The sequence below is a fragment of the Lactuca virosa genome, chromosome 8 (assembly GCF_052849685.1).
Source record: "Lactuca virosa cultivar CGN04683 chromosome 8, Lactuca_virosa_CGN04683_v6, whole genome shotgun sequence".
Taxonomy (NCBI): domain Eukaryota; kingdom Viridiplantae; phylum Streptophyta; class Magnoliopsida; order Asterales; family Asteraceae; genus Lactuca; species Lactuca virosa.
The window spans coordinates 198674085-198687850 of NC_136433.1; the positions used below are offsets into that span (position 1 = coordinate 198674085).

General features: G+C 38.3%; 1 protein-coding gene across 1 annotated transcript; it reads right to left on the reverse strand.

Annotated features, from left to right (window-relative positions):
* Window positions 1–10284: 10284 nt before the first annotated feature.
* Window positions 10285–12913, reverse strand: SKIP (chromatin protein family). The gene is made up of 2 exons (XM_079063955.1): window positions 12726–12913; window positions 10285–12295 (listed from the first exon to the last, which is right to left on the reverse strand). Exon 2 carries the CDS (start codon window positions 12276–12278, stop codon window positions 10470–10472), a length of 1809 nt encoding a protein of 602 aa, XP_078920081.1. The 5' UTR covers window positions 12279–12295; window positions 12726–12913; the 3' UTR covers window positions 10285–10469.
* Window positions 12914–13766: the final 853 nt, after the last annotated feature.

The window sequence follows — 13766 nt, forward strand, 5'->3', positions numbered from 1 at the left end:
ACTTATGGAACTAATTAAGGTTACATTTTTTTTTTAATTTAATGAAGAGACTCTTCATTTTGTAACCTTTGCCAACTTTTATGAGTTTTATGATTCTTAAATGTGACTTTTCATATAACTTGAGGACAAGTTACAAAAACACACTTTGGAATCAACTCTTAGATTAAAATGGATTGAAAACAACTATTTCACACAACTTTTCTATTAATCTAAGAACCTCATAAGAACAAGATAATTCAAATCATCAATCTTCAAGAAATTAGCATGAACATACAAACTAATACAAATCTTGAAATTATGACAATTATCTTAGAAATTGGATTAGCTTGAACATTACCACATCAAAAACAAGTTTATAAGTCCAAAAACATCTTAGGGTAATGTTCCTAGTCCAATTCCAGCCAAAACAATCGAATATATGCATCCAACTCGATTTTTCAGCTACTTTTGCAAGTATAACAATAAAACAAGCCTAGGCTCTGATACCACTGTTGGGTTATGAGCATTCTAACACTCCTAAGTGTACATGCAACCCTAAATACCTTGGATCTATGTTTTCTCTATTATACATACAATTATGAACATCCAAGGTATTATCCTAATCTAGCATACAAAATAATAAATATAACAAGATAGAATACATACCTCTTTGATGTAGAATGTCTTCATGAAGCTTGAGTGCCTAGTGCCCCAAGTGTGACACCTCAAATGGTTCACACAACACCAAATACACTTGGAATAACTTGAGAGAAACTTGAACACTCCTTGAAATCGTCTAGCCCTCACACTCACACATTAGTGCACGATTTCTTGAGCCATGGGATTCTTTTATATGGTGGCTATTAGGGTTACACCATGTAACTCATAACTTTACCCATTCCTTATGCTCCATGGATTTTAACCTCCATGGAGTATCCATGGGTCACCCCATGGACTTAGTCCAACATAAGGAATCTTGGATCACAAGCCCACATATATAAGAATGAATGATTTACACAATCAACCCATATATTTAATTAGTCTCCTTTTGATCACTTAATTAATTCCAAATTAATTCTTGATCAATACTAATTAAATAACCTTATTAATATATTAGAACTTATAATATATTAACCAACCTTAAGTGTTATTTCTCTCATTATAGTCTATCCAAATGCATGATGCCATGCAACCCAAATGGACCATGCCGGGTCGGGTCAAGTCTTACCAATTATAGTTATGGACTTAGACATTAATCCAACACCAGCATCAACTTGAGCCTTCAAACTCGACCAACCAGACTCTTCCCCAGCAACAAAGGCAGCATGGCGGATTCGACTGATGTCACCTGTAAATTCGGGGTGCTCAAGAAGCCTGTCCATTATACGCACAAAACCAACTTGAAGGAGCCAACTACGATTTCCCCTCAACACCTGCAATTCCCGTTCACGATCAATGAGATCCCGCTCCAAACTCTCATTTTGAATCATCAAGCCTTCATTGGCCTGAGTTAGAGACTCCACCTGTCCCTCCAAAACACTACGCACATCCTCCAATATCATTTTCCCTGACACCAAAGACTTGTTCTCGCATTCCAACCGACTAACAGTTGCACTCAAATCTGACACTTTACCTTTCAAATCAGCCTCACTATCAATAAGGGATGAATGAAGACGCTCTAACTCATCAAACCGCTGCACGCGACGGGATCCAGCGGCCAAATACGTCATGGCCTGTGCAGCGACATATGCAAGATTATGAGCCAGAAGAGCGTTTCTCATAGCGTCCATGTCATTCACGGTGGCCGGAGGAAGAGCATGGCGCGTGAAATCCAATGCCACAGTCCGTACAGACAGGCTAGAGTCCGGCCCCAGACTCCATCCCGGCGTAAACACAAGTGCCACGGCAGTAGGACTACCCCCTGAAGTCGGAGGACTAGCATTAACATATGAAGAAACAACAACAATGGGCTGATGAAACGCCCCCTTAACACCCTCCGACTGTTGCGTTTCATCATCGAGTATCACCAACACATCCCCTGAACTGGATGGAGTAGCTGATAACAAGCGCATGAGGCCACGACGTTGCATCACACGCCGCCCAATATGTCCCGAGCTACCCTCAGGTGCCGGACCACTCATTGCTTGCACAACTTTTCTCTTCTCAGCAACCCGACGAGCACCAGCCAAAACCCCAACCTTGCTGTCCAAAGGACTATTAACAGTAGACCCAGTAAAAGCAGTAGAAGCGGTCACAGGAGTCGTGATAGTATGGGAGCTCGGTCGACTCCCCGACGCGGTAGAGCTCCCCGCGGGTTGTGGAGGTACCGGAGCAGCAGCAACCAAGCGACGGGGGGGGGGGGGGGGGGGAAGAGTTTCGTACAATGGCACCACTCGGTGCTCCAGCTTCCCTTGATAGCGACCTCGAAGCACAGAATCCATGGAGATAGCATACTCGACACCTACCAGGCAAAAGGAAGATGGCAAACACATAAGAAAGCAGCAATATAACGGATAAGCCCCTCCCTCTTTCTCCTTTTAAAAGAAAAAAAGGGGGGGAAGAGGAAGGAAAATAAGAAAACGGAGGAAAAATAGATGGGAAGATAATAACAGCTTACCGTCGGAAACAGAGTAGAACACATGCATTTCTCCCCGGGAACGCCAGTTGGGGCTCATACCAACTCTGGCGAGGATAACCTCCGACATAGCATCGACATCCACTTGAAGAGAACGCATGAGATCTGCAGTTGCTTGGTTATGAGGAAACAACTTAGGGATGGTATCAGAGGGCATGGCCGCTCGAGGATGGTCACGGCCGAGCAACTCCTGGTTAACCCACAACCACTTTTCCTGCCAGTTTTTCGGAGGCTTGCTATCGAGAACAAGGTTATGCCCACCGCGACGAGCAGAGAAGGTATACTTTTCGTTAGTGGCGGCAAACCGGAAAAAATACTTAAAAAAAAAGTAATTGGGGATGATGCCGTTAGCACGACATATCATCTCAAAAGCGACCACTTTGTGAACGACGCCAGGAGTTAACATCTGCACGCTACACCCACAGAGCCAGAGTATCTCTTCCTGAAAGTCGGTCAATGGGAGACGGAGACCAGCGTCGAAGGTTTTCAGATAAACACACACTTTCCCAGTAGGAGGAAGGGTGATCAACGAACCTGGAACAGGAAATTCCACTCCATCGGCAAGGGTGAGGCCATAAGCCTCCAGAAGAGTGTCGAATCCGGCAGCAGTAGGGATCAAGCTTGGAGTAGAAGCCATAGCAAAACAGAAAGAGAGAAGAAAAAGGAGAACGAAAAGGCAAGATAGAAGCTAAAAGGAGAAACCGTTCAGGGTAATAAAAAGGGAAAAAAGGCGGGATCTGCGAAAATCCCTGACACCGCTGACGTAACCGCCGCGCACACGTCGAAACGTCACGTCGCCGAAAATGAAGTGTCAACCGAGTAAGAGCACGACGCGTGTCAGTAGCTAAGTCCAGAACATCATAGCTAGCTAGCATACGCTATGACTACTGGACTGGGGGACTTGATGATGCGCCCCTCAGAGCGGGCCAAAAACAAGCGAGTCGCGGCAGAGCGCCTCTAGCGAAGGAGTCGACCCAGCGACCTGGGTAGCTCCAAGCCCCCGCGCAGCGATCGCGTAGAAAGCTCGCCCTCGCCAAGAATTGTCTTTTAGCTACAGTCCAAATACAACGGCTTCAGGCGACAAAGCGTCCAGACAGAGCACAATCGCCTGAACCAATTAGAGGTCGGGACACGAACGTGGAGCAGAGCCTCCAATGAGGACGACGGATCCTGTCAGGACCACAGTCCCTGTCCCCGTACGGACTGATGAGGATCCTCACTATAAAAGGACTAACACTCGGTTCAGCCGAGGTAAGTGAACCCAACTCCGATCACGCATTACCATATTCTCCCACACTCTCTAGACTAACTTGACCGTCGGAGCGTCTTTCCGGGAGCTCCTCCCGGACGACGGCTGACATCCTTTTCTCTTGTGTGACTTCTCAGGTTCCGCCGCGAAGGAGCTCTTCCACCTAGCCGATGGTTCGGGACCTGGTCGCATCATATATATATATATATATATATATATATATATATATATATATATATATATATATATATATATATTGCAAAGAAGGTTTCACAACCCACTAAAACAAAATAGAGGAAATATTTTTTGAGATCGGAGACTACAAATTGACCGTTAGGAGGAAGGAAATTTATCTTGTTATCGGTTCCAGTTTGGTGAGTATTTCATGGCTTCTGATTTCGGTTACGATTTCCGATTACGTATGTTTCCAATGGTTGTTCTGAGCGACCCAGTAAGTTTGGAAAACATGAATAACGTTTTTAATAAATCTGTGTATGATTTATTGGACGAGGATGCAGTATGTGTGTGTTCGCTCTACTTGTTGGAGAAGGGTTTTAATAGTTGGTTGTCTCATCAGCCTGTGAATGATAAGTCTTAGGCTTGGTATCCAACTTTGACGACTTCAACAAGTGTCATGTCATTTATCATTTGTAATTGTTTTGATGTAACTAATGGTTGTTTTTTTTTTGTGACACATAATTTTTTTAGGAAGGATAATTTGTGAGCAATTATACAATCAGTTGAAGATAATATATACGAAAGTTTATGAACTTATTCATCTCGTCAAACTAAAGAAAAATAAACCTTAAAAATTGACGTATAGCCTCAGTGGCAGATCTTAATAGAGGCCAGGGGGGCCATGGCCTCCCCGGTTTTAAGCCTAATACCTTACATATATAGTTTTATTTTAAAACAATTAAATCCATTGTCATTATATTTGTTAATTTGGCCCCTGTTAGAGTTACAAAATTTAGTTATGAACCATCAAAATCATCCGAAAATCACTGATGAAATCAAAAATAAAATCTTTGATAAAATAACTAATAGAATCAAAAGAATCGTATTACAATAGGAAACTCATACAACTAAGAAACTATTTTTTAAACTCTATAAAACAATCAAATGTATAAAACTATTAACTCAAGATTTGAGTTTAAGAAAATAAGAAAGATCCTGAAATTTCGAAGCCGGAAACATCCATCTCACCGGAATAACGCCGTTGACCAACTGCATCTCGCCCATACGCCACTTGTCGGACCACCCCTTTTCCATCGTCGGCTTATCGATTCTCCGTCTTGCTCTCTTTTCTTTGTCGTTCTCTCTGCCTGCTACCGGCGACCACTCTTCCTTTCCGATCTACTCCCCAGATTCCACAAGAAGACTACACTGGTAATTTTTTTCCCTTTCTCTCTCTAATTCTCTTGAGTCTTGTTCCTTCTCTTGTTTTATGTCAATAACTCGTCTACTTTAGTACTTGTCTTGAGATGATGGTGGAGGGCATATAGGCAGTACACATACTTTATCTACACATACTTTATCTGAAAAGTTTTTACCCTATTAATGATAACATTTATTTTAAATTTATTGATATTATTTATTGGTTTTCTATTATATAAAATCTTTATAAACACTAAAAACATAATCGATTAAAATCATAATATATTATTTACTTAGGTTTTGAAATCATCATAAAAATCATTCAATAACTTGTATTTTATTACAAAATATTGATATTTGCTGTAATATATTTGTTGGTTGTAATTTTATTTTTAGTTATATTTTGTTATTTAAATTGTTTATGTTGCATATATCAACATGAAAAAAAAACAATCAACTATTAATGTGTTATTTAAAAAAACGTGTCAATACTACTCAAGATCCCAAAAAATGAAAATTACAAATTTGAAGAGTGATATAACAATATTTGTTATTAATTTTCTTGTTTCGAATTTTGATATGTTATAATTTTGAAACAATTTTTTTTACGTGGTTTTGTTTTGAAATTTTAATTCCGGCCCCCTAGTTATTGTGTTTGTGTTCCGCCCCTGTATAGCCTAAGCAGGTTATATACGTTTTCAAGATAATATTAAATATTTAATTTATATTTTTAATGTTTTCTCTTTGCTAATATTGTGATACGTGAGTTTCATTGATCTGGATTTTTGAGACTTTTTCAATTAGCCATGTATTTGGTGATCCCTTGGACCATTCCATGATCAAAGCTTAAGCGATTATAGAAGACTAGCTCGAAGGTGGTCATTGACGTTGATTGAATATGATTATTTATTTAAGACTGCCATTTTTACTATATATGTTGTTAACAATTGATTTGAAATTGTAATAGGAGGATAATAACTCTATAGAGAGGTCAGAACCAACATCGGATGAGCGGCATGTTGTGTGGTGGTTGATAGCTCCGTTTGGATTAATCGCAATGATTTACCTTCGTCAGTATATGGCAAAGGCACAATCTCTCTCACACCATCACCACATCTCCTCCCTCAAATGTCACCTCACATCTTGCCGCCATATAAGCATGCCGGCATAGGTTCATCACAATCACATCCACGACCATCACCACAAACAAGCACATCATGTAATATATTATTGGCAAAAGTGTAAAAGATTGTTTAATATGCACCTAATGGGTCTAGTAAGAGGTATGATCTGCCTCGGTCCGAGTCAGACTTTTTTTTTTTTTTTGCACAAGTGAGAGGTCCGGTTCATTTTCCATGAATCGTCCCAAAAATGTTGTTGACCGGAAAACTTCTTGTGTTTTCCCTTTCCCGTAAACACGTTGACCTCCTCCAATATTGAACGACACATCCAGCCAAATCGATCCCTATCTAAGCGACCACAATCCTCCGTCCCTTCGATGTTGTCGTCACCATACTCCATCCCTTCACGAGTTTATACTTTGACCAGGCTTGACTCAACTTAAATATCAATTGGTCTTCACAAGTTAACTCGAATGGGGTTACATTTGATGGGGTCAGATTACTGAATATGTTTTGAATGTAAAAACAATGAAAACATGTTTACATGGTTATGTCATTGCTTGATAACATCTTATTTAGTCTAAAAATAAAATAACATAAAAAATTTCTTAGCTACTTAATTATTGAAACTTTCAACATGATTTGATCTTTTTCAACCACGTACATTTATCGATACTACTAAGTCTACTACCATAATTTTTTTTAGGGAAAATGACTCTTGAGGGTAATTAACTTTTGCGTTTGTACTCATTTGGTCCATTTCCTTTTTTTGTATTCAATATACCATCGAACTTGTTGTTTGCATTCACCATAACCCTTTTGACCGGCTTTTGACCTGTGATAGCCGGTCAAAGGGTTATGGTGAACACAAACAACAAGTTCGATGGTATATTGAGTACAAAAAGAAAAGAAAAGGGACCAAATGAGAACGAACTCAACAGTTGGTTACCCTCCTGAATCATTTTCCCTGAAAAGTTAAATGAAATTAAAGTTGCAAAATTATCAAAGACTGCAACCTTCTTTGGCTATAACGTATTCTATGAAGAGTGTTTCAAAGGGGTAAACTCGTTAAAACATGGTCTATGTTATGCTTACTGTGGTTAGCTGTCAACACCTCTCTGCAAAAGGATATGACTGTGTATGAGAGGTATATTTATCAGCATAAACGTTTACCTCAAGGTATATTATGGTGATGTGTCTACAAAAGCAGCATGCTATTGTACATATTGATGTTGTATCTTATCCCATGAATTTGATCTTAAAGCTAAGTAAACTCAAAAATCACAGCACTTGTGATTCCACTCATTTGTAGACTTGTCTAGAATCCATGATACGATAAATCATTTGATTGGAAATGTAAATGTAGTCATGAAATGCGCCTGCTTAGTCAAGATTCCCCTAATAAATATTCAAGTGCATTACAAAGTTGTACATGTATGAATAATGTTCTTTCATGGGTTATGCTTTGAAGAGAAGCAAGAATGAATCTCATAAAGTCATTAATATCAGTAAGAGATGACGTGGAATTTGCTGTAAATGAGTAAAGGGAAAATGATTCAGGAGGGTAACCAACTGTTGAGTTTGTTCTCATTTGGTCCCTTTCCTTTTTTTTTTTGTACTCAATATACTATCGAACTTGTTGTTTGTGTTCACCATAACCCTTTGACCGGCTATCACAGGTCAAAAGCCGGTCAAAAGGGTTATGGTGAACGCAAACAACAAGTTCGATGGTATATTGAATACAAAAAAAAAGGAAAGGGACCAAATGAGTACAAATGCAAAAGTTAATTACCCTCAAGAGTCATTTTCCCAAAAATTTATACAACATGCAAACATACACTACTCATACGACACATGACATTAAAATCAGAAAAATAACACAAATACGCTACTCTGTTATTCAAGCCATCAATGATTTTTCTTGTCTCATTTAAACCATTGGTATTTTTTTTCCCAAATAATTAACCTAATTCAATAGGTTTGCAAACAAATGACGAGATGGATTATCATCTGACATATAAGGTCTTCCGGAATGGTCACCACCAACCACAAATGTGTTTGATGTACAAATATGTTGAATGTAAAGATCACCCATGATAAGGCTATCCGGAGTGGAGGGTTATTTCACGCGTGAGATCCTATGTGGCAAGCCAACCCACACGTGAACACCGCCCCAGGCTCCGGTGGGTTGGATGTGAAGTGGTTGCCAAGACGCATGAAGACACACAAGATGATTGGCTAATTGTTATGACAGTTTCCATTTTATCTCCTTCTCTTTCATCATTTTCCCCCCTTCACTACCAACCCACTAGGTGAACACCATTTCCTTAACCTAGTCGGTTGGTTGTGGAATGCTAAAATATCTACGTGGCGCTGAGTTGGCTGGTGGTTTGGGTGTGACCACTCCCCACAGCCTAATGTGGTAAACTGTCGAAGCACCACATTGCGGTGAAATGTGATCACCATCACAATTGAGCATCCAATCACAATTTTTTTTCTCTCTACCTCTTTACATTTAATTAACTAAAAAATATATTTAAAGTATTAAAAAAATTAAAGTAATAAAAAATATATATAATGAGAGGGATATAATGTAATAAAAAAATATATTTTAAAGTAATAAAAAAATATATTTTAAAGTAATAATAAGAAGGATATAATGATGTATGGCGGTAGGCATACAAATCTAATATAGTTATGCAAGATGATGAGATGGCAATCACATGACATCCACCATATTTTTGGTTAAGACCATCTACATCGATGGCTTGCAATTGGTTTGCAAGGCCAGATACGCCATTATTTCATGCCACATAGGAGTGTGTCTTTCAAAACTTGAAAGGCTTGCAAAAGTATTATATTAGTATTTTAATCAAATAGTCATATCTAGATATTAAAAACAATTGAATTGATATATTATCTTTATAATAAAGAAATAATATCTAATCCATGTGCCATGTGTCTTGCAAACACTATACAGGTAGCATTTACAATATATTGCAAGACTACCACAGATGTGATTGCTCTAATGGTGACTGCTCCCAAAGGCCTAAGCGTCATTTGTTTTGTTGGATGATTCCAAAAGTTTGAAAATGGCTATTTAATCTCTTCTATATTGGAATTACACAACTTATAATTTTTAATAGCATATCCTACTATTATAAATTGTTAATCATAGCATCATTTTTAAATTATAAACTGTTAACAGCATCCTCCTATTCTTAAAAAAAAAAAGTTCATTAACTGTTATGTTTGAAAGTTAAAGAGTTGATTTTCAAATTATTAATTAGGTACTGTACTTGTTAATTATAGCATCCTACTTAGGATTCTAAAATAGCATGTAGAAACTAGAAACTGTAAAAAATCATGTAAAAAAAACATTCTTTAATAGCATCCTACTATTCTTGAATGCTACTATTATTATCCTTGAATGCTATACCTTTTAGTATCATGCTATCTTGAATGCTCAAAAAATCTAATTTTACAGATATAGGCATGCTACTTTATTGTTTAACCCATAACAGCAACTTATTACTTTACTTTTTAACCCCATAATACCAACATACTTGCATTTTAATACAGTTAATAACAAAGTAATTTAGTTCTTATCCGTAGACCGTAGTAGCAATTTACTTGTATTTTTTACCCATATAAGCAATAATATGTTTTCTTTAATAAATGTTGCAATTATTGGTAAACAAGTGTAACTAACTATGTTGCTATTACTGATAACGAATTCTAAGTATGTTGCCATTGTGTGCAAGTACATTGCTGATATGGGAATTCTAAGTACTTCTCAATATGGACATTATACTTTTTTATTCCTCCCATAACAGCAACATACAATACTTGTGTATTTCTACTGATTATTTTGTAGAACAAGGGTAGTCATCTTTTCAAGCTGAAATAATCAAAGAAAACAGTAAGCAAACATAATAGTTTTTCAAATACCGAAATCACAAAAGCCAAGTACAAGTTTTAACATAAAAAGTACAAATCACAGTGCCATCATCATAACACTTGATAAAGAGATATCCTTTAACCAAAAACACAAGAATTAAAATGTAAAGCGAGTTTATGATCATCATTAATCCATACCTTACTCTCTCTATCGTCCTCTTTCAAACCCAATTCGACTCCTTCCAGAACCTTCATACCCTTCACGCATAGAAGCCCCACCACTTGCTTTCATGGTCCCACTGCTTCCAACTTTATCCATCGCCTTCTTCCCTCCTTTGACTTGGGTCAAAAACTGATCCAAACCAAATGGATCCGCTTCTTCAGCAACTTCTTTTTCAAACTCCACGGGTCTATCCCTGGGACCCGCTTTCTCGTTGGCACCCGTGAACCCTTTATCCGGTTTAAATCGATCCGTTTTCCTAATCTTCTCAATCTGTTCATCCGCCCCACCATACATCTCACCATCAGCATCCTTCTTAGGGCGGTATAAGGTGGAGAGAGTAGGCTGAGCTGTAAACAATCCTTTGTCATAAACATTGTATTGATCCTCTGTCCCAAACCCTGAATCCATCCCTTTCTCTTGATTAAACAACCGCTGATCATACATCACTTCACCACCACGCGCCGCCCCTCCCGACGCCATCCCAAGCGCCACCTTCTCGCTGATGTCACGGTCTCTGTCTCGTGTTATCTTACTCTTTTTCCCCATGGCTGCATCTTTCGCTTCCAATCGTCTTTCTCTCTCCCTCTCTCTCCTCCTCTCTTCCCGAATCTTCTCTCTCTGAATCCTCTCCTCTCTCTCCTCCCTTGTCTCTCTTGTTTCTCTTGGTTCTCTCTCGTCAACATCCATCATGGTCTTCCCGGAGGATGGCGGCGGTGGGGCGGCGGGAGGTGGTCCGGTTGCGGTCCCGGTTCTTTCGGATCTTGCTTTTTGAGCTAATGCGCGGAGTTCTTGTTCTTTTCTTTCTTTTTCTTTCATCATCATTTCCTTTTGGACTTTTGACCTCATGGAGACAGCTTCTCTTGCTTTTTGTTCAGCTACATATAAAGCTTCTGAAAGTTTGGCAAAATTATCGTTGATTTGTACCTCTTGAAGCCCTCTTCCATCTGCTGCTAAACGTTTATCAAGTGGAATTGTGTACCCTTTTGGATTCTTCCAGTTTGAAATACACGGAGGGATTTTCCAATCTTGTTGGTCTTTTACTGTTACAGGTCTAGGAGGGGAGTGCATGACAGGGACAGGTGGCGATCCGTTAGCTTTTGGGACTCTTTTGTGTTTGAACTTTGGTGGGTCTAATGGGTCAACTGGCATTTCCACCATTCTAATGATTCTTTCTTTTGCCCCTGAGTTAAATGCGGATGATTGTTGTGAGGGTTTGTATTTGATGAACTTTGAATCTTGAGATTGTGTGGTAACGTTTTTGGGTTGTGCTGCACTTAGTCTTACATTCACAATCTTTTCGAGAGCTGCTTTTGTTTGAAGGGTTGTTTCTTCAATCTTTTTCTGCTTCTCCACTTCCTCTTCATCTTCTTCATCTTCTTCATCCTTTAGAATCTTGGGTACAAGATCTTTGTGCTGTGAATGAACAATCTTTGAAGCGTTTTCGTTTTGCTTCACAATCGCATCAAATGTTAAGTTACCATGTTTATCAACTGTTACAGGTAGGGTTTTTGGGCCTGAAGATGAATCTTTTTTCCTACCAAGATCAAGAGGGAACTGTGCATAGTGTATCTCGGGGAAAGCTCCACCATCACCAAAGTCTTGTGGTTTTGATGGCCGATATTTGAAACGCTCAGGTGTGTTGTATAATGGGACAGGGTTCTTTTTGATGATTTCAGTATGTTCATCCTCTGTTGGGGCGCTGTATCTTTGCTTAAACCATGGGTCGCTTGAATGATCATAGAAGGTGGAAGAAGATGATTTTGCAGGTGGCAAAAGCTCCTTCAAAGCCGCCATGAATGAAAGAAACCAACCTATGTAGAAAACCAAAATAAACAAATTAAACATGTCTTCAGCAAAAAAAAACTAAAAGAAAAGTATGAGATTGATCACAGTCTTTTCTTTCGACAAATTCAACAATGATCTTGCCGATTCTCCACACAAAATTTATTTAAATTTTGTTAGATTCTGTTTTTGAGAAAAACAACATCAAAATGAAAAGACGAAGAAGTAATTAGAACCCACATGGATCAGGAACGAACCGAGCAGATAACATCTTTATTACTTTTTTGCCCTAAATTCGAATTAACAACCATATACGACTAAACCCCTAATTCGAATTATTAGCCATACTTTTTATCCTAGATTAAGAAGTAATTAGCAGTCTTGATCCTTTGAAGCACATAGGTTTAAGCTAGACGGAAGTTTTCAAACAATTCAATCAAGTGATATATTGAACATTACCTGCTCGATGCGGAGGTTAATGGTGGTGGTGGTCGATGCGGAGGTTGACGGTGGTTGTGGTGGTGGATGCGGCGGCGTGATCTGAAGAATATGGTAGGGATCGATGGCAGCAGTAGGCGATGAAATCCGTTTTGGGGGTCAATTGGGGACGAGTGGTGTGTTGAAATCGTCGGCCAATATTTAGGGTTATCTTTTATAATAATTTTTTTTCCTTCACCGACTTGACGTACAAGTGCCCAAATGTAATACGTTCGTGACATGCTATTTTTTTTTTAATGAACAATCTATTCTATTTTTTTTTCCTATAAAGCTCTTAATTTTATTTACATCATTTCTAATTAGAAGTTTCTTTTTAAATCTTAAATTTCTGAATCTTTAATATTAATAGGAATCTTAAAAAAATATTATTATTTAAGTAAGTAGTTTTTTAGATCAATAATCTTAGATAGTATTTTAGTTCTTAAGTGGATTTGAGTTATATAATGGTTGTTCTTGGTTGAAATATGAGTTGGACATTGAAACTTCTCGAATATATGTTATGTCTATTTGGTTTATAATTTAAGTCAAACCGGTTAGACTCCTTGTAATCTGATGCATACGTAGAAAACCTACGTCTACGAGGATCTTAAGTTGGTGAGGTAAGGTCCTAGAGTCTGAGTAGGTGTTTGGTAGGGCACTTTTTTTACTCAATCGTGGGTGTCCACATGCATTTTTGCTAACAACTAAATCAATAATTGTAGTTGTTGATGGCGAATAAAATCTCACACAGTTTTTGTCACATAACTTTGTTTCTCTTCTTTTGATTGTTTAGCATAGCTTTTGAAACAATTGCACGTAATCTTTGTTGGGAAATTTAGGGTTTGCGGTGGAGATCTGGATACCAACTTGGATCGTGATATCACTTTCTGAACTGATATTTCTACCCTATGCTGAATTTCTTGTAACCCAGACATATGGTAGAAATAAGGAAAATGACTTTAAAAGGTAATAAAGTTTATAAAATGTTCAAAAGATACCATTATTGTTTTTTTAATACAAAAA